Here is a 20,448-nt window from a genome sequence, read left to right on the forward strand (position 1 = left end):
ATGAAGCACACAAAGCCGCCAAATGTGGTATTAGATAAGGAAGAACCAAAAAAAAAAAAAAAACACTTTTGTAGGCATACACTGCTAATTGCAGTGCCGTAAACGAAAGCAAGGCATTAAACTTTTGAGAAGAGATGGACTGGTGCCAGCTCATCTCTGGTATTTTAGATAAGAGAAAATCCCGGTATTCGCCATGAATGCATAAGAAAACAAAACAACACATGCAGAAGAACAGAAGTGACCGAATGCTATAGCATCCAATCCAGTCCATTCGCCTCTTCTTCAATCGGAAACACCTCGCGCGCATATTCTTCCATGTCGCGCCACCCCTCCCACAGCTGACGCGCCTCGTCGGTCACGCGAAGCGAAATGACACCGCCGGGACCTTGCATCATGCCCGCACCCGCGCCCTTGCCGCCAGCGGGGCCCAACCCTTTGGGGGAGCCGGCGGCTGGTTGGGAGAATTCGGGTTGCGGGAAGTAGGGGGCGTTGCATTCGCCAAAGACGACTGCAAGCGCTTCCAGTTGTTCTCGATAGCCGGGAGGGATGTTGACTTTGATTTCAATTGAGTCGCGGATATAGTGGCAGGGGCGGTTAAGCGCTCGACTGAAAGCGGCGCAGACTTGGTTGGGGGAGAGTGTTTCAAAGGTCAAAGCGATTCTACATCATTAGCATCTGGTCATTGAAAAAAGTACGGGAAAGGAAAGTACCTATGACCCAACCACCTCTTCGGCCCATCCTTGAAAATCTGCAACAGCATGGGACCAACATCATGCTCGGCATCCAACCACGGCAACGGCACATCCGGATCAAACGGCGCATGCCACTCAAAACTCCCATCACTCATCAGCTCCATCTGAAACAGCGGATACGGCAGACTCGTAAAATTATTATTATAAATCCCCGCATACACAAACGTCGCAGGCAACTCCAACTGCCGCACATAATTCTCGACGGTGAATTTCGGCGCCCACAGCGGCACCGGCGGCCACGGTCCATGCACCGAATGATCAGGCATACTGCTGTAAATGTAGTGCTGGATGGTGCCGGCGCGCTTGGCGGCGTCGGCCAGGGCGCGGCCGATGGCTACCTCGTCGCCGGCTTGCGAGGTGGTGTTGATGAAGGCGAGCTGGGCACCGTGGAAGAGGGTATCGATTAGAGGGTCATTGTCGAGCAATGGGCCTTGGAAGAGAGTGACGTTGGGGAGGCCTTGGAGTTCTTGGGCGATGAAGCCTTTGAGGGAGTGGACTTGGGCGCGGACGAGGTAGCCGACAGCCGAGGCGACGCGAATGAGGGAGGCGGCCTGGCGGCCCGTGGCATTTACCACGGCGATAGTTTTCATCTGTAGGTAATTCGGGATGGTATTCGAGGGGAGGGGGTATGTATGTAGTAGAGAACGCGGGGGAGGATCCGGAGAGGAGGGGGACCGTCGGAGTGAGAGAGAAGAGGAAGGAGAAGACGAGTGTGAGGAGACAGAGAGGGAGTAGAGGATAAGAGGGAGAAGAAAAGGGGAGTAAAAGAGAGTAAAAGTCGAGATAGTCGAGAGAGGTTGAAGTAGAAGTGGTAGAGGAAGAATGGAAGATGAAGAGAGCACACAGTGGGGGGCGGCAACGAGGGGCAGAATAACTATGAATAATGGAATGCAGGAGAGAGCGAGTGAGAGAGTCACTAAGAGAGAAAGAGTCTTTAATATAGAAGGAAGTCTGTAATTCTAGAGTCGCAATGCACTCGGCAAATGGTGCGAGTTCCGGTGATACTGACAGTCCGGTGACTGTGACTCTGCTATCTATACCCAGGTCTGGCATTTGCATCCTATCCTATACCTCCTATATTCTTCCCCTGGTATAGCTCTATAACTCCTATTGTGTTGGGTCCAGCTGGCCGCCGTTTTCTTTTACGTAACAAATGAGGGAATTCTTCTGAAAATCACGTTTTTCTTCCGAGCTTTCAATTGCTTCCAGCAGTAGTATATCAAATATACATACACTGTAGTTATTCTTTATACCCAAATTACTACTACAGAGTACAGTATAGTATATCGACATCTACTTATACTAAGGCTTGGCTACTCGTGCAATCCCGCTTCTCCCCAGATCTCCGGCCGCCGTTGCGCCAACACCTCCGCCGCTGCCCGCTCGTCCGAATGCAGATGTGCCCCGGACTGTCGCAGCAGCTTAACATGCTCTTCCATTCCAGCATTCGCGGCCATGAACAACGGTGTGCGATTCTGGTTATTGCGCAGGTGAACCGAACCGCCTTGTCGGAGGAGGTATTCCAGGACCTCGAGCGAGGGCGATGTGGATGCGATATGCTGCATACCGTTAGCATGTGAATAGTCTAGTAGAGAGATAGAGCGCCTTACGATAGGCGTATTCCCCGAGTAATCTGCGTCATTCAACAACCAATGATGCTCCATCTTGACTATCACATCTACCCGCTGCAAATCGCCCCGAGCGATCGCATACCCCAGCATCGTGAGCGTCTGCGCCCGTTCCGACAACTCCCCATCCGGATGCCGGAACACCGGCTGCGAGATCTCGGTTAGTTCTCCGCGGAGCGACACGGCCATGTCCTTGGCAATCGACTCGGGTGTGCATTCGGGGATTGCCAGTAGATAAGCCAGTTTGGTGAGCGCGGCTTCGGTAGTCATATCCAGACCGGCTACCACTCCGGCACGCGAGAGACTCATTCCAGGCGCGTACACGGGACTGACACTGCCCGTGAGGCACTGCGTAACGTTCACAATCACAATCCCCCTCCCAATCGCATCCGCCAACACCTTGGTCATAGCATTATCCTGCCCATGCGGCGCATTCCCCGCCCCAAACGTCTCCAGCACAAGACCCCTCAACCCCTCCAACCTAAGCACCGCATCCACCATCTCCGGCTGAATACCCGGAAAGATCCTCAAGCAAGCAACATGTCTCGTATCCAAATCTGTACGGATCCCAAACGCCCCGATCCCGCGAGGCCTCCTCACAATCTCCCAGTTCACATTCGTGCGCGTCGAATTCGTCACAGCCAAAGGCGCATAGTTGGGCGATTCAAACGCCGCAAAGTCACTCGCTGCGACCTTGATGCACCGGTTCCCGCGGAACAGCCGATTATTGAAGTACAAACACACCTCGGGGATCATGAAATGGCCCGCGACGACCAGCGAGCCTAGCAGGTTTTCTGTGGCATCGTTCTGTAGCTCCAGCATTGGCGACTGCGATCCAGTCAACACAACCGGCTTGCCGAGATTCTGCAGCATAAAACTCAGCGCAGAGCACGTGTACGCCAGACTATCCGTGCCATGCAGCACCACGAAACCGTCGAAATGTGTGTAATTCCGCTCAATCGTCTCCGCGATCTCCGTCCACCCTTTCGCATCGATAGAGCTGCTATCCAGTAATTCTGGGAACTCGTAGACCGTGTAGCGCACTTTGCGGCCATAGGCTGTTTGCGGGGTCCGCAGGCTCGTGTAATCCCTCACCTCGTGACCATTTTCGTCAGCATTGTCGTTGATGACTTCTATCGGGATCGAAGGCGATTTATCATTAAAAGCAGGCATAGGCGCGAGACAGTGTTCTTGGAAATCGCGCGCGGGGACGAAGCCGTTTGGCGACTGGCGCATGCAGATTGTGCCGCCGGTCATGATGAGGAGGACGCGGGATTCGATTTCTTCGGCCATGATGGGTGATTCTATGTCTGTAGCTATGTTTGGACTTGTGGCCTGTGGTCTATTATGTTGGTTGTCTGGGGAAAGGGTGACATATGCTGACCATGTTTATGTGGTTGTATATAAGGCTGGAGTACTCCAACTGTTGGAGAAACCCCAATGTGGGTTGTTGCTGTATGGACTCGCTTAGTTGGAGTTAGCCTGGTGTCAGAGGATTGACAGTGAATAGTAAAAGCATGGGGTAATAGAAATACAGTAGAGGCAGAGTGGTAGAGTACTCCGTAGTTGAATGAGATAAGATGAGGGGTGTATCACGGTTGCATCAACCCCGGGTAAACGCTACATTACTCTACAGTACAAATATCGAGATTAAGAATTTTTTGTCTATTCTATATCGAACTCCGGGTATCTTTATTTACAAAAGCAAAGAAAATTTTTTTTTAATGGCCATAACAAAAGTTTAATGGCAATGCGGCTGGTTGAGGAGTACACCCTCGCCTTGCGACTCCTGTACTCCCTTGTACTCGTGACGGGCCCGGATGAACCAGTCTGTGAGAAGGATAAACACAACAACACCGTACACCGCGCAGACGTAATTCATGTCTAGGGTAACCGTTAGCACTTGACTTGTATAAATAGGAAACAAGGGAGGGAAACATACTGCCAGTAGTAACAGGCATGGTCGACGGGAACGAGTACATGACCAGACAGAAAACCGTCCAGAGCAGAGTGACAATGTTGGCGACAAGACCCCAGGTACCTAGCCAGAAAGGTCCGTGGCGGATGTTGTTGCGCCCGCGGTACCAGAGACACAGGATGGGGGTCGTGTACGAGATGTACAGGAGAGTAATGCATGCAGTCACCATACTGTTGAACGCGGTCGAGGATCCCAGGTAGAGAAGGCCAAGAAGACCGACAATGAAGCAGCTAACGTTGTGCGACATGAGCGGCACGTCGAGAGTCTTGTTGACCTGCGAGATCCACTGGTGTCCCGGAACGCCGCGGTCACGGGCGAACGACCACACAAGACGCGACTGCCAGGTGTGGCAGGCGATGAGACAGCCCATACCCGTGACAATAAGCAGGGTCTCCAGAACAATAGCGCCGGCCTTGTTGTTCAGGGCCTGGTAGTAGAGTTCCAGGATGGGGACCTCGGTGGACGAGTTGATGAGCTTGCCCAGGTCCTTAAGACTGAAGAACATGGAGATACAGTAGAACCACGAGGTGGTGAAGCCAATGCCCACGGTGGCCAGGATGGCGATGGGGATGTTGCGCTCTGGCTGGGGCACTTCTTCGGCCATGTGCGTGGCAGAGTCGAGACAGGCAAAGATCCAGTTCGGGTTGATGAGACCAACAATGAAAGCCATGCCGTCGGACTCCCAGCCGGTCGAGTTGACGAACTGCGCGAAGACGTAGTGACCGCTCTGGTGGCTGCTAGCACAGGCAGGGACGGCAATCAGGATGACGAAGAACGAGATCAACGAGATGTACAGTGTCCCCTTGGCCACCAACGGCAGGGTCTTTCCCCAGCAGTTAAACAGGTAGCAGAAGAAGTTGATCAGTTGGTAGACCACGACGACATGCCATGCTTCGATGACACTATTACGGTCAGCCTACAAACAAACGGACAGAGGGAAGATTGTCAGCCTACAAGTCAGGATGACCCAGTTTCCACATTCCTATAATACCTTGAGCCAGACTGAGAGCCACACTGGCACAGGCAAAGATAGCACCGGCATAACCAAACCAGCCGGTGAAGTAGGAAGCAAAACGGGCGTATTTCCGAGGAGCCAACTGACTGGCCCAGAAGTACTGCCCGCCAGCGTTGGGCATGGCACTGGCCAATTCCGACAACGACGTGCCCACACAAAGCGAGACGAAAGAGATCCATATCAATCCATACACCAGGAGAACGGTGCCTCCGGAACTGATACCAGTAATTAACGAGGCAGAGATACCGAACCAGGAGTTGGACATGCAAAAGGCAATACCGATCAAGGACAAAACCGAGAAGTTGCGCTGCAGGTCTTGGGTGTAACCCATCTCGGCCAACTTCATGGCATCGTTGTCATCGGCACCAGAGGCATTTTCGCTGGAGGATGCGGGCTTGACGCTCGGCTTCTTTTCTATATCAAGGTCGCTCATGGTGGATAGGTAAATAAGGTCAGTAGCGTAGGGACAACGGGATCAATGGGGACGAAGGTGCAAGGGCAACTGGGATCGAGTGCTGCACGGGTATTCGCTTTGGGTGTTAATTCAACAACGGGACGGTTCCGAGGGTTAAGGCCAGTTGCATAGGGCTGTCTTCTCGGGGAACTCGGGAAGTCGCTGTTGGATAAAGCTGCTGTGGCTGGAAGTTGCTGTGGGATCGATTCGGGATCGGGGTGGGGAGGAGATGTCGCTGCGGGTGTTGAAGCCGGATTGGCGATACCAAGGTACTCGGTACAGATACTGAAGAGCGAAGCGACACAGGATTACAGAACTGAATCTGCGTTGTTTTCTTGTTTCTCGAGTTATGAACAGATGAGTCTCACTGTAAGTCTGTAACCTGGTGAGGAGAGTGAGTGAGAGAGAGATGAGGGGAGATAGAAAGAGAATAAGGAAAGAAAGGTCTAGGCGAAGAAAAGGTGCCTGACAAGTGCTTCAGTTGAAGTCGAACAATAAAACAAAGAAGCCGGATGGACACCGGGCCGTATTTAACAGGGCAAGAAGTCTCTTGACTCTCTGAATCTTTTCTTGCTTCGACCACAGTCCATTTTGGGTATAGCTTTCTCGGCGGGTCACCGCGATATCACTATTCTCTCGGATTGGGTATTATGGCTGACAGCCCACCAAAATTCCGGAGCACCATACCTAATCTGGGCATGCACTCGACGGTGACGAGATCGAGCGTCTCCGATTGGTCTGTTGGACGCGTCATAGCGTCATTTGGTGGGCCTCAGCCGCTTAGCGCTGGTTCTACTAGTCTGGAAGTGGTTAGAGTGGACTTTGGCGCCGCATTAGCCCGAGGTTTTTCCCGTGACTTCAGCGGGCTCAGAAGGGCAAAGATTTCCTGCCGAGAGTTTGATTTTTCGAGAAGTTTAGATATCACTTGGTAGATAAACATAGATATGGACAGAGATAGTAGTGTATAGATATGAGGGGATACAGGATTAACTATTTACTGTACATAGATATGTACGTACAGAGTAATATGAGAGATTAATGGTAAGTTCTACGATCACACGTCACTGTGGACTGAGGCGATTCTGATGCATTGTTTTAGCATCGGAGAACTGTGGAGGCCAGGCGATTCCTTTTCTGTACGGAGTACATACATAGTATGAGTCTCTCAACACATGGTAGTCGCTGCATGTACCCCATGGTACAGAAGCACGTCAAAAGAGACTCTGTGGCTTCATGTGTTACAGTGTTATGAGCATCACAACTACAACTATGCGATTTTCTCAGTATGACTGCCTGTCCGGAATAGTTGTACTTGTATGTGCAGTTGTGCAGTTGTGCAGTTGTGCAGTTGGAGAACAATCATTACCCCATCCGGAACCGTTGGCTTCCTTAATAACTTCCGAAACCTCTGAAAACTTTTTTCCTCCGAATCAAGGCAGACTCGTAGATTCCATCCCGAGTCCGAGTCCACTCATTAATTTAGCTTCATTCAATCTGGTTATCCTCATTATGCTTGGCTTAACCTTTTTGACGGAACGGGACGTTTGCTGGAGTCTGTGGAGCGTCAAAAACTTGATTGCGCGTGTTTGTAGCTGTGTTGGTCTCGGAGCATGCAGGATTTGTACTCAGAGTAGGGACAGCATTGCCTTTTCGGGATGATATCAGATTTTGACTCTTTTGAGTAAGATAACCTAAATCGTAGGGCATCTCGGGCCCGGAAGATATTCAGTCTTATTAATATCAGGTGACCCGTGGACTTTGCAAAATATCTCGTCCTGCACGCAGGTTTATATAAAAGCAGCATCCTGTTTGACCTGCCGCGTAGACATGCTCACTGGCAGTCAACCTCTACCAACGGGAGTCTTTGCATGAACTATCCACAGATCGGACAGGGGTCAGGTACGGATAAAACCGTCGAGGATTCATCTGTTTCATTTGTTTATCTGTAACCGTCACAGATTCTTGACATCTGAATGTATCAGAATTGTATATCACAGATGCCATACCCCTCTCTCTTCTACTACAAGTACTCCTCACCTGAACATACTCCGGACTACTCCATACAGGATCAGGGTACGTATTGTATTGTACTGCACCTGTATGGTAAACGGATTACATGATATCACCGTTTCATGTCTCATTTCCCATCCAATACCGAGCCAATCACACGGCGTTCCAGGAGAATAGGGGGCTGGCCAGGACAACTGCTCGCCAGGCACCGCAGCCCCTAATTGGCCAAATATAGCGGGGGGTCCCTCCTGAAAACGCCCACGTTTCACAGAATGCACCCCACCAGGGGTTTTCTAGCGAATTAGAATTCAATAGTCGGCATATGTATCTTGTATGTTATCGTGGTATGTATTGGTATTTCATAGATTACAACACGGCAGAACAATCAACTCGCAACAGATCTCGATGTGAGCATGATAAAATAGAGAGATGGAATAAAAATAATATAGAAAAGAATATAGTATCAACAACATACATTCTGGATATCTACAGATATCTACAAGTATCCAAGTAGATACTTGTGAAAAATAAATACACTTGGCTGCGGTCTAGCGCGGCGGTTGGCTTTGCACCATCCCTTTCGGCCTCTATCCCTATTCTTTCAATTACTGTCTTTGTTCCTTTTTCTTACCCTCTCTTCCCCTCTTTTTCTTTTTCTCTCTCTCACTCATTGAGGAATTGCTCTGATTTTCGTCTATTTCTTGCAGTTTTCGCTGCTGTCATTCGTTTTTGCTGGTGAGTTCCATTTTTGTTATGTGTTGTGATATTACCGCCCCTCTCCGAGGACGAGGACAACGGGAGAGATACGTCGAGGACCGAAAAGAGACGAGAATAGGAATAAGGATCCCACGAGCACGAGCGGTTCGAATCGAAAACTACACGAGGATCTAAAAATACAGAGGAGGATGCGATGTTTCCAAGATGCGCGGCGCTGCGATTCGCATTCATATGAAGCCATGACTTGACCGCCGATTGATTGATATCAATATCGCGACGACGCCTCGATTGAACCCTCTATATCGTTCTTCTGGCACCGATTCTATGCCTCATCCACTGCTCCGTATGCGCTCGGCAGTCGCGTGGCGATATTTCCAGCCCAACAATGCAAGGAACGCCCCTTTTCCTGTGGTTCCAAGACACAGCCGGCCACCGCAGTGGCTTTCCGGCTTTGCTTCGCCGACGGTGCTGTTTCTCCTTGGCCCATCTGGTCCTTGCGATGTTTCGGCTCCTTGGTTGGGGCTTTTTTGGTTCACGCTCGTCGTTCTTTTTTATCAGGAACCCGTTGTCCTCGTCCTTGTCTTTGTCCTCGTCTTATTTATCCTCGAGTCTCTCCTTACCCCTATACTATCACTTGTCGCGTTGATCGCTTGATTTATTCTAACGAGTCTAGTTTTTCGGCGGTTCTCGCTCCTGGTGACACTTCGTAGCCGTCCCATTCGCTCTTTCAACAAACTCACTTATTCACTCCTTTGCTGTTTATTCTTTTCGCATCGTCAAGACTCCTCATTTTTCTTGAACCCTCAACATGACTCGTTCCGGCCGGCTCAATGTTGGCTTTGTCTCCTATCTGGCTGCCTTCGCTGGCATGGCTGATGCCTTCTGGCGTATGCCCTGCCGCGGACGTTCCGGTTTGGCGAGAATGGATCCTCTGATGGACCCTGGTGAGGCTTCGTACCACGTCCACACTGTCCATGGATCTGGCGGTTAGTACTCTGTCCCCTGATGCTGTCCCATACATGCTAATCTCAGATTTTAGCGTTCTCTATGGATGCCGATAGTGACACCTTGAAGAACGGTGACTGTACCTCTTGCGCCGTTACCCAGGACAAGTCCGCCTACTGGACCCCGGCCTTGTACTTCATGCACGAGAACGGCACTTCCCAGATCGTTGAGGAAGTTGGTGGCATGCTTGCGTAAGAGCCCTAATGCCTTGACTTTTATTCTATTATCAAGTCTAACTAATCTCGCTGCTAGGTACTACCTCTTGTATGGCGACAATGTTCAGGCCTTCCCTGAGGGATTCCGCATGCTTGCCGGTGACCCCTTCCAGCGCAACTTCACCTGGCCCGTCCCCGATCCTCCCAAGTCTGAGTGGACCGGTGACCAGGGCTCCCAGGCGGCCCTCAAGCAAAAGGCCCTTGGTTTCAACTGCTTGAACTACAACGGAGCGGCCGAAGCCTCTCTTGGCCGTCACTTCTTGCCCAACAAGACTTACCTGGATGAGCATTGCACTGATGGTGTTCGTTTTGAGATGATGTTCCCCTCTTGCTGGAACGGCAAGGATGTCGACAGCGATGACCACACCTCGCACGTCGCCTACCCTTCGCTGGTCATGGACGGTACCTGCCCGGAGGGCTTTGAGACCCGTATCGTTTCTCTCTTCTTCGAGACCATCTGGAACACCTACGCCTTCAAGGACTACGAGGGTTACTTCGCCTTGGCTCACGGTGACCCTACCGGATTCGGCTACCACGGTGACTTCATTCAGGGCTGGGATCAGGACACTTTGGAGGCTGCGGTCAAGCAATGCACCAACCCCTCCGGTGAAATTCAGGACTGCCCTTTGTTCGACATTCAGAGCGAATCCGATGAGTTGCAGTGCAAGTTCGAGGTCCCCGATGAGTTGAAGGACGAAGAAGAGGAGGTCGAGACCTGCACCACTGGTCTTGTCAACGGCCTGGCCGTCGAGTGGGGTCCTCAGTACGCCTTCCCCATCTCGTACAGCACTTCTACCAGCGCCAGCGCCCCCGGTGTCTCTGTATCCGCATCTGTCGGTCTCGACCTCAACATTGGTGGCCTTTTCGGCAACCTCTTCGCCGGGTCGAGCAGCGCTACCTCCTCGGCCGAGCCCAGCTCGTCCTCCACTCCCGCTGCTGCCAACTCTAACGCTGCTGCCAACTCTAACGCTGCTGCCAACTTGGTCGCTTCCACTCCCCAGTCGACTCCTACTCCCTCCAACACCCCCACTCCCACCCCGACGCCTACCTCCACGACCCCGACTTGGACCCCGACTCCCACCTCGTCTTTCATCTCGGGTGTTGTCGAGGAGGACACCGTCATCTACGCGCAGGAGGTCAAGGTCTTGGTTGACCAGGACCAGAAGCCCTTCGAGACCGAGACTGGCAGCTTGATGACCCTCTCCACTGCTACCACTACCACCACTGACGTGATCTCCACCGCCGTCAGCATGGTCACTGAGGCTCCCCGCAAGCGCCACTACCACGGCCGTCACCACCGCCGCAACAACTTCTAAACTGGGAATGAGCGGCGGCCCTGAGGACTCATCTCGTGTGTCTCTCATCTCTCGGGCCTGAACTGTGGCCTGACCATTTCTGATTGGATCTGTTTTTATCTTCCTCTGTGTTTATTTTTTATTTTTCTCTTCTTTGAGATATCCTTCATGTCCCCAGTTTCCATTCACAGAAAATATGTCAAATGATTTTGTTTGGAAACTTTTTGACCCTGTTATATCTTTTCAATTTTATGTACATGTTACATACAGTATGCTTCTCGTCCCAGAGGGAATAGGTGAAGCTAAGACTAGGTTCTTGGTTTCTCTTGATGAGAGCTGAGATGAGTCCTGTTAAATATAGTCAATGTGAAGTACAATCCAGTTTCATGATTTTGTTTAATTTGTATTTTCTTTGTATTTTCTTTGTAGTGCTTTGGGTATTTGCATTTCTGATCACCGAATACTAACAGGTTTGTACTAGGGTAGATTTTGTTTCTGATCTTGCCCTGAGGCCACAATGCTTTGAATGATTTTCTTTTTCCATATCTCCCTCCCTTCTTTTTCATCAACTCCATCCTTTCCCCTTCAGTTTCCCATATTCGACTTGAATCACTCTAATCGTGCCGCGTTGGTTTATCCACCACGCGTCCATTCTCCCAGCAAAATGGATGCAAATGAAGATACTTCTCCAGAGGAGCTGCCAGCTCCATCTGGCAAACAAGGCGACCTAATAGACCATCCCCAGTCCTTAGTCGAAACCAGCCTCTCCCAACCAGTTCTCTTCTGCGACGTCAACCTCTCGCAACGAGACGTCCACAACTGGTCCAAGAAAGATGCTTTTCGCCATTTCTACGTGAACTGGTACCTTCCCATCATTCTCTTCAGATACGCTATCAAGTACTGATGAATAACCAGGCGCGAAGGAATGAACCAAGTCTTCCAATTCACCCCCCGCCCCTCAATCAACCACACCGAAACCAACGACTTCGTCTACATCAACACCGCACAACCCATCCAAACAGATCCCTCCTGGGGCTTCATCCTCTTCAACAAAGAGAAAGGAATCCTATCTTTCAATATCAGAGACGGCCTGAAGCTCCGCAGATACCTCGACCATGGCCAGCTGTCAGTGTCGTCGAACAACCTCCTCAAAGCCGCGATGGTCATGACCCTGGCTGGGTACCAGGTGCGTTTCGAGAGCCGTCAGAATCAGTGGGATTTCTTCTTTAGTGAGACTGGGTCGTTCTGCTTTACGAGGGGTTCGTCGACGGAGGATGTGTTTTTGGCGTCGTTGAATCAGTTTTCGAATGGGAGTGCTCCGCCTGAGAGGATTTCGACGGGGGATTTGGCTATTACGATTGGTCCTGGGGGTTTTGCGACACATCGCAGGGTTATGCATGAGCAGTTGATCAAGTGGCTCGGCGTTACTATTGAGATAACGAACTTTTTCCAGCCGCATCAACTCATATGCACTCCACATGGTGATCTTATCTGTGACCCTGAATTTGTGAATAAGATCTTCGTCAACGGAATCCAGGTGTCCAATCCGAAAGTCGGATCCTTTCTGTTAGGGTATCATTTTCGTGATGGCCAGCTCGCATCTGATGGGGTCTTGGTTCTCTCTGACAACGAGGCGAAGCTGCGGACTCTGATCTGGGAGACTGCTATAGGGGCGAACGCGCATAATGTCAGAGTGCTCATTGCGGTTTTGAGGCTTAATCCGGGTGCGCTTGATGTCAGGGGTGTGGGAAGGTTTTTGGGAAATGAGAGTGTGAGGAGGGTTTGGGAGGTGTTGGTGGAGGATTTGGGGAGGGAGAAGATATTTTGTCGGGAGACGGTAACACACCTCGCTCGTGTGGCCTTAAGAGTTTACTAACTTGTCTAGGATGACTTGAACGAGGTCAAATGCCGCACAAACAGGGAGATCGTGGTTTTGTCCAGCGCTCTCTGGTCGATACTCCGTGCTCCGCTATTAATTCGCACCTGGACCGAAGAACTCCTCTACAAAGCTCCCCCGTCTGAACCCGCACTCGACACCCCCTTCGCCATAACAACGAAACGCGTCTTTGACACCCTAATCCAACTCGACCCCATAACCGCCAATCTAACCATAACCTGGGTGGACCATCCCCTCAGTTCGCCCCTAGTTTACGCCGACGCAAAGACCCAGCGCATCTTGCTAAGCAAGTACTGGCTGCACTTTATACACGCACACAACCTTTCCCCGTGCAGACTGAGCGATGTGGCCAGACAACGAAAGGTGAAATATAACTATCTCCAATGCGACCATATCGTTCTCACTATGCATAGTAAGATTGTGGAGCTCGTTTCCCAGCGGCCATGCGGGTATCCTCCTGTGTACATGGTGAATTGGGCTATAGCCGTGCAGCAGATGGCTACTGAGAAGCTCGAGGAGATACCAAGGTGTGTCGAGGTCGTTGGTGATACTATGGATCCGAGTAGGGTGTTTGTGACGTGGGAGCTAGGGCTGTCGCAGCAGGCTGTAAAGTTCGTGCAGAGTGGGTACCATGTTGTGCTTCATAGGGGGGATTGTGGGGTTGCTTTGGTGCAGCTTGCGCATGATGGTGGTGAGTTCTTCTTCCTTCTAACTTGCGGATAATGTTAACATATCTGCAGAAGTAGATGCTTCATCTCCCACAGCACCATGCGGCTGTCCCCATAGGGTCCTTGGCCGACAAGAAACCCAAGCCACATTCGAAGGCCTCTTTCCCATGCAAGCATACATACCTGTCGTCTCCCTCAACACCAAAAACTCCATATACGCATCCATCACTAAACCCTCAAACCCCAACCGACCAGTCTCTGCATCTCCACCCCAACAAGCAACAGACCCACCCGAAATCGAAGCAATCCGCCGCGAACACTCGGTAAAATTCAACGAGGACTGGCAGAAAACAACTTTTCCCGTCCTATTCGCGCAGTTCACCCCGCGGATTGGCATTACCGGTCCTGGCGCTGAGTTGATTGGTGCTTTTCCGCCTGTTCCCGTGGCTGTTTTAGAAAGTCCCCGTCTAAACTTCCGGTTCGAGAGGTCTCAGTACGTGAGCGTACGGGCTCATTCGGGCTTGGGGGAAGGAGATGCGGAGCAGTTTATTTTGTACATCTGTGGGATTCATGTACCGGGTGCTGTGAATCATTTGCAGGGGGAGGGCCGGTTGATGGTGACTGTGTTTTCGTTCTTGAGGACTACGTCTTTGTGTTTGTTTCATCTGGGGTTGACATCGCTTGCACAGGGACAGGGGAAAGAGGACGTTGGATTGCGGGAGTTGCTGCTGCATTACCAGAACTTCGATACGATGGGACATCGACAGGATGCGATTATCTTCCCGATTGAGAGTATCGAGAGTGTTGAAGCTGTCAACCCGACTTCTTTGGGGCCGTTTGAGGCCGTGCAGTACACCGTTGATCCTCCTGGTGAGCACCCCCTATCCACTTAACATACAACACAAGACTAACAGCATAGACCCCTTACGGACCGGCTACTACTGTCGCTTCGCAGTCCGCTGCAACGGACCACCCGATTCCGCAGTCATGATGCCCGTCGCCTCGCATTTGCTCACTCATTCCAAGCGCTGGCCGGAACCGCAGTATATTTCCGGTGCGCCGTCGGTTATCGATTTGACTCCAGGATGCCTAGGGCCAGCGGAGGGGTTTGCGCAGGTTGGTGCGAGGATTGATGCGGCGATGGGGTTTGATGCTGTGAGGAATTGCACGTGGAAGGTATCTATCCTATTCCTTCCTCTACTCCAGGTTGACGGTGCTAACTGAAAAAAGGCACGATATCCATACGCCAAAGTCTACGACGGCCCCATCGAAACCGTGCTCAACGACCTCAAAAGAAAAAGACTCAACCAACCCCCCAGCGACCCTCGCAGCCAATCACCAAGAATCATCCTCCTCTCGCTCCCTGAAAAGGAAAAAGAACTACAGCAATGGGATCGCAGTCTCGAGGATGCAGAGATCTTCCGGACAATGCCGTTAATTATCTCCGCGTTCACGCAGAGACCTGATTTTCTCGTTCTTTCGCTTCCAGCATGGGTACTTGTCGAGCGTGCGTGGCTTGAGTTGTTTAAGGGGATTTGGACACTTCTGACGAGTCGGTATGCGGTTCATATGCGACGTGTTTCGTTTACGGATAATGGGCTGGCTCGTGAGGGGTGCATGCTTGTCATTGTTGCTTCATGCGTTCCGACGCCGATTCCTTGGGATGATATCTTCGCGACGACAACATCAAACCCAAAAGTAACCGTCCAAACCGTCATCAGAGACCTAGGCTTTTCCAATCCCCGCAACACCACCGGACCTCAAACCACCGGCACTGGCACCGGCCTAATCTGTAAAAACCCCCAAACCTCCACCGACGTCTACAACCACCAAACTCTCACCCTCAACACCCCCTCCACCAACCCCCTCCCCCTCCCCCAAGAACACACCCTAAACACCCCCCTCTCCCTCCCCCGCCTAACTACAACAACCCACCCCATCACCCTCACCCCAGTCCCCCACCCAGCCGGCCCCATCCTCTTCCCCTCCCTCTCCGCCGCAATCCGCCCCCGCCCCGATCTGCCCCGCGAGTACACGCAGCCGGTGAAGAACCCGCGCGGTGGCGATCTGCTCAGTATAAGAGAGATTGCGCGCGTGCAGGGGTTTCCGGATGATTTTGTGTTTCTGGGGCAGGTGGGGTGGCAGAGGAGTGAGGTTTTGGGGGCTTGGCCGGTTTTTGTGGGGAGGTTGGTTGCGTTTGGGGTTAGGGGGGTTGTTAGGGAATTTGGAGGGGTTGTTGGTTGTGTTGGTGGGAGTATGGGTCAAGGTGTGGGTGGGAATGTGGGTGCTGTTGCGAGTACTGCTACGAGTACCGCTACGAATACCGCTACGAATACCGGTGGTCAGCAGAAACAGGGCCAGGCGCAGAAACAGGCACAGCGAGGGAAGAAGAGGAGCCGGGAGAGTTAGCATGTTGTTGTACGACTATGTACGGAGTAGTGGGTTGTTAGTGATAGCTCCGAAAGGACTTATGTCCTTGAGCTGGAAATTTGTTTTCCCAGACTGCGTAGGTTGTACAACCCCTTAAATTATTTCTTGTGCTTGTAGACGTGGCTATATCCATCAAGCTGAATCCTGAACTATCTGCCACCCTGTCCTAGTTGACTTGCACACAATGGTCCTGGTAGTCTTCATTTACAGAAAAGACGCCATTCATTCTGATCTCAGCCCTAGGCAGTTCCTGGTCGACAAGAATTGTAATATCAGATTATCCGATTTCGGGGGATCGTCGGTACAGGGGTCAGAGGCTATTGTCATGGAGGATGCTATGCATTTTCTGCCGCGGGATGAGGATTCGTCGAATACTGTAGAAAATGATTTGTTTGCGCTTGGGTCTACTATTTATGAGGGGGGTGGAAGGGGGGGAGGTTCGGCGTCGCTTTGAAGAGAGGGTTTCTCCGGTGCTGGATGGGGTTGGGGATTGGGGGTGAGAGAGGGTTGTGAGGAAATGTTGGATGTGTGAGTATGGGCGGGCAGGGGACATTTTTGGGGATGTTCCGTCTGGTTCGTGGTTTGAGCGCGTCTTCGGAAGGGTCCAGCGTGTCGTCCCGGGACTATGCTTGTAGAATATGGTTAGGGTTATAAGGTACCCGAAATTACGTAGCTATCGGTCCACAGTCCCCCGTTCACCCCCAGTTTACTCTTGTCCGTATCGGGTGATGCCTATCCGAGTGCGATTGCGGGGCAAATATATACCCCAGAGTATCCCCGGAACAGCATCCTAACTTCAATCCAGACAACATACAATCTCCCAATTCAAACAGACACAATCAACACTTACCCTACACAACTATCTAAAGTAAAACTGCCACCATGTCCATGACATCCACCGATTGCGCTGTCACCCGCGACGGCTTCCCCCGGCCCACCCCAAACACACCAACAAACGTCCTCGAACAACTCTCGCTACAAGGAAAAACGATCGTTATCACCGGCGCGGCTGATGGAATTGGATATGCGGTTGCCGAGGTCATGGCTGAGGCTGGGGGGGATGTTGCGTTGTGGTATAATTCGTATGTCACCTCGGATTATGAGTGGTAAGGGGAGGGTGAGGGGTGAGGAGAGGGAGCTAATGGGAATAGGAATGATGCTGCGGTTGCGAAGGCGAAGTATTTGGGTGAGACGCATGGGGTTATGGCGGTTGCTTATAAGGTTGATGGTGTGTGCACCTTATATGAGTATAGATATGGATATGGATGGTGCTAACGAGAGTAGTATCGAACTACGATAACGTCCAGCAAACGATGAACGCCGTGGTGAATGACTTCGGGAAGATTGATACGTTCATTGCAAACGCTGGCATGGCTATCTCCAAGCCCCTTCTTGAACAGACACTCGACGAGTACCGGAAGCAGATGTCCGTCAACGGTACACCTCACCCAACTTCACCCAATCTACATTTCATCTACTAACGAACGCACAGTCGACGGCGTCCTCTACTGCGCCAAAGCCGCCGGCACCATCTTTTCCGCCCAAAACTCCGGCAACCTAATAATAACCTCCTCCATGTCCGCACACATTGTCAACGTCCCCGTCGACCAACCCGTCTACAACGCCACAAAAGCCTTCATAACACACCTCGGCAAATCACTCGCCCGTGAATGGCGCGACTTCGCGCGCGTGAATATCGTCTCCCCGGGATTCTTTGAGACGAAGATGGGGGCTAGTCCGCAGACGGTGCAGGAGGCGTATCGGATGGCTGCGCTGGGACGGCAGGGCGATGTTAAGGAGATTAAGGGGCTGTACTTGTATTTGGCGAGTGGGGCGAGTTCGTATATGACGGGGAGTGATGTGCTTATTGATGGGGGGTATACGTTGCCGTGATTGTGAGCGGAGCGAGCAATGGGACTTACATTTCGATGTTGGTATTCATGCAGCTCAAGAATCTTTCAATCTTGTGATGTGGTTTTTCTTCTCGACAACCCGTTATGGATATTTGCAATCAGATGGGATTCTGGTGTGGGTTGCCGCCGATAATTTTGAAATCATCCAAGGTCCCAGTATCACCGGATTGGAACGACCTCTAAAGTTGTTACCAAATCCACCTTCTCGTCCTTTCCAGTTTATAAACCCATCCAGCCCGTATTATGCGCAAGCGGCGTTCCAGATCATCGCCAGACTGCCGCTGGACGCACCGTACAGATGGATGTTCCTCAGTCTGACCCTTAGGATCCCCTATGTAGACAGTAAAATGCGCTTGAGCGTTGACAGCCGCTATTCTTCCTGTTGTTTTACTTGCATGTAATTCAATAAATTGGGTACCTTCTCAGTCAGTGTTTGCTGTCTGGATGTGTTGATCTACCTGGCCATTCGATGCCGGTTCGATGCTGCAGTCCACCACCTCAAGCTCAAGTCGGCGTCGCATGATGGCGTTTCTTCATCCGGGCTCCGAGGAAAAGTCAGTATATCTGCTTTGAACATGGTGTATGGTGTTATTCGCCGTGTGTAGCCAGGTGGTCTGTCCAAACAGCATCCGAGTTTTGTCAGAGCTGTCTTTGAAGAATTTGTATCTAGAGGACAGGCTCATTGCTTCATCCAAGCATATCGCAGCCAATGTTCATTTTCTCACCATTTCTGTCCTCATATGCATGAGGGTTTTCTCCATGTCCATAGTGACCGGGAATGGCTTCACTTCCACTATGGCATGACTATTCTCTTCTCATTCTCGGAACGAGAGCATCTGTCAACGACAGTTCAGGGAGTGCGCTGAACGCAAAGGTGGTCGATTTCGACAGACATATTTTTTGCTCTCTTCGAGGACTTCTTCCTCATTATTTAGTCTGTATTTAGTTCTTTGGATTGGATGACTGCTTCGTCACTGTTGTCTGGAAATACCTGACCCAAGCAGTATTGCTACTTCTCTCTGATCCTTTCTTGATCATTCTTTGAAGTGTGGTGTATCTCACTGGGTGTCATAGCTTGGAGAACAGGCCCCTTGCCTCATCGAAACAAATGATGGCCCGGGGTTCATTGGGGGTTATTGACCGAGCGTGTCAGGTGTAGAGCTTGTTGATTTCAACAGACGCATCTACGATCTCTTCAAGCTGGGGAGATCCTGAATCTGCATATTGGCAATGCAGTCTTCATACATTCCAAGCTCTTTTCGCCTTTGTTAGGACACTGGTTTTGTTAAAAGCTGATCATTGACCATCTTTCGTAGCAATGATTTAGACACATGTTTGCTGCCCCAAGGATGGTACCCACTCCTTGAGAGTCATCGCCTCAGAAGACGAGAGGACATTGCGCGCTCGTCCAGGATCTCGATCGTTTTCGAAGAAGCAGTAAACAATGTTTCCCACTGTGAACCAACACCTAATAATGGATCTACCACCTGTTAGAGACTAAACTCCCTATCACTGTACATGTTACGCATTGTGTCTTGTAAGAAATGGAGAAGGTCATTCCTTTTCTCCAGTAATGTAAAGTATGGTCCGCGGCCAGTCTGATCATAGAGTCCATTGCCTCATCCCTGATGGCCCACCCGAAAAGATCCAGGGACCGCCGAATATCCCTAAACGAGAGACCCATACGCGGGCTTAATAGTTGTGGAAGATTTTGATTCTCTGGGCGTGGGTGCGCATGCGGCTGTTTGCAAAACTCTTTGAGTTCCCATGCCTCCTAGACCCCAGATTTCCACACGAGCGAGACGGCGTTGTCGTCCATCTTTTTGAAATATTTGAAGAACATACGATGATCGACTGGCTGGTGGCAGGAGCACGGAGATGCTGGGCGGCAAAATTCTGGTCTCCCGGTGCTCTTAGCATTGGGACCTTTGCTCTTATTATCGAAACTCACTGATCACTATGTTCTCCCCGGTAGCGGAGACAACACTACAACCCCTTGGTCTTTTCCCGGGTGGTCCGTTGTGATCTATCTGGAGTCATAGGGCTGGAGACTAACGATTTTGAGCGGGAAACCAGAATCAAAAAAGAAAAGAAGGCAACAAAGACCACGAGATGGCGTGGCATCTGCTCAGAGGCAGAGTATACTGCAACGACATGTAGCAGGTGAAGTCTTCTGACGAGTGAACGAAATGAGACAGGCTTTCCTGTCCGTTTTCCACAGTGCCCAAAACGGTCCATTTTGGAAAAGACACGCATCGTTTTGATTAGGATAGGTATATAGCCGTGTATAACCGTAGAGCCCATGTCAATGCAGTGCTCGAACCGCGAGTCCGTTCACAAACACGAGAGCCGGAAAGTCCATTATCGACTCTCGCTGTCTGTCATTCACCAGCTATATTGAGTCCATCACCGTGCGCACCCCCAGACCTCTTTAGGGGTCCGTTCGGTGAAGAGCGGGGTTATTCCCCCTT

The 20,448-nt window shown here is 51.1% G+C and overlaps 8 protein-coding genes across 8 annotated transcripts; 4 read left to right on the forward strand and 4 right to left on the reverse strand.

Moving 5' to 3' along the window:
- Positions 1-248: 248 nt before the first annotated feature.
- On the reverse strand, positions 249-1,342 carry ASPGLDRAFT_36672 (NmrA family NAD(P)-binding protein; the record flags this gene model as incomplete). Its single annotated transcript, XM_022544720.1, has 2 exons — positions 249-660; positions 711-1,342. The coding sequence occupies 2 exons, from the start codon at positions 1,340-1,342 to the stop codon at positions 249-251; spliced, it is 1,044 nt and encodes a 347-aa protein (XP_022399921.1).
- Positions 1,343-1,909: 567 nt separating this feature from the next.
- ASPGLDRAFT_48620 (putative lysophospholipase) lies at positions 1,910-3,882 on the reverse strand. Its single transcript, XM_022546933.1, has 2 exons — positions 2,363-3,882; positions 1,910-2,311 (listed from the first exon to the last, which is right to left on the reverse strand). Exons 1-2 carry the CDS (start codon positions 3,671-3,673, stop codon positions 2,066-2,068), a joined length of 1,557 nt encoding a protein of 518 aa, XP_022399922.1. The 5' UTR covers positions 3,674-3,882; the 3' UTR covers positions 1,910-2,065.
- A 239-nt stretch (positions 3,883-4,121) lies between these two features.
- On the reverse strand, positions 4,122-5,806 carry ASPGLDRAFT_67468 (putative choline transport protein Ctr; the record flags this gene model as incomplete). Its single annotated transcript, XM_022549141.1, has 3 exons — positions 4,122-4,264; positions 4,323-5,260; positions 5,313-5,806. 3 exons carry the CDS (start codon positions 5,804-5,806, stop codon positions 4,122-4,124), a joined length of 1,575 nt encoding a protein of 524 aa, XP_022399923.1.
- Positions 5,807-6,910: 1,104 nt separating this feature from the next.
- Positions 6,911-7,545, forward strand: ASPGLDRAFT_472447 (uncharacterized protein). The gene has a single exon (XM_022546621.1). It carries the CDS (start codon positions 7,061-7,063, stop codon positions 7,484-7,486), a length of 426 nt encoding a protein of 141 aa, XP_022399924.1. The 5' UTR covers positions 6,911-7,060; the 3' UTR covers positions 7,487-7,545.
- A 1,817-nt stretch (positions 7,546-9,362) lies between these two features.
- ASPGLDRAFT_67469 (DUF1996 domain-containing protein) lies at positions 9,363-11,090 on the forward strand (the record flags this gene model as incomplete). Its single annotated transcript, XM_022549142.1, has 3 exons — positions 9,363-9,540; positions 9,594-9,750; positions 9,812-11,090. 3 exons carry the CDS (start codon positions 9,363-9,365, stop codon positions 11,088-11,090), a joined length of 1,614 nt encoding a protein of 537 aa, XP_022399925.1.
- A 757-nt stretch (positions 11,091-11,847) lies between these two features.
- ASPGLDRAFT_472822 (uncharacterized protein) lies at positions 11,848-15,491 on the forward strand. Its single transcript, XM_022546638.1, has 7 exons — positions 11,848-11,930; positions 11,985-12,906; positions 12,955-13,657; positions 13,707-14,504; positions 14,554-14,810; positions 14,865-15,260; positions 15,320-15,491. Exons 2-7 carry the CDS (start codon positions 11,995-11,997, stop codon positions 15,428-15,430), a joined length of 3,177 nt encoding a protein of 1,058 aa, XP_022399926.1. The 5' UTR covers positions 11,848-11,930; positions 11,985-11,994; the 3' UTR covers positions 15,431-15,491.
- A 1,367-nt stretch (positions 15,492-16,858) lies between these two features.
- On the forward strand, positions 16,859-18,206 carry ASPGLDRAFT_48626 (uncharacterized protein). The gene is made up of 4 exons (XM_022546934.1): positions 16,859-17,146; positions 17,216-17,292; positions 17,349-17,501; positions 17,557-18,206. Exons 1-4 carry the CDS (start codon positions 16,947-16,949, stop codon positions 17,955-17,957), a joined length of 831 nt encoding a protein of 276 aa, XP_022399927.1. The 5' UTR covers positions 16,859-16,946; the 3' UTR covers positions 17,958-18,206.
- A 1,581-nt stretch (positions 18,207-19,787) lies between these two features.
- On the reverse strand, positions 19,788-20,442 carry ASPGLDRAFT_472962 (uncharacterized protein). Its single transcript, XM_022546640.1, has 2 exons — positions 19,929-20,442; positions 19,788-19,878 (listed from the first exon to the last, which is right to left on the reverse strand). Exon 1 carries the CDS (start codon positions 20,279-20,281, stop codon positions 19,964-19,966), a length of 318 nt encoding a protein of 105 aa, XP_022399928.1. The 5' UTR covers positions 20,282-20,442; the 3' UTR covers positions 19,788-19,878; positions 19,929-19,963.
- Between the last annotated feature and the right edge of the window lie 6 nt (positions 20,443-20,448).

This window comes from Aspergillus glaucus, assembly GCF_001890805.1.
Source record: "Aspergillus glaucus CBS 516.65 unplaced genomic scaffold ASPGLscaffold_13, whole genome shotgun sequence".
In the NCBI taxonomy this organism is placed as follows: domain Eukaryota; kingdom Fungi; phylum Ascomycota; class Eurotiomycetes; order Eurotiales; family Aspergillaceae; genus Aspergillus; species Aspergillus glaucus.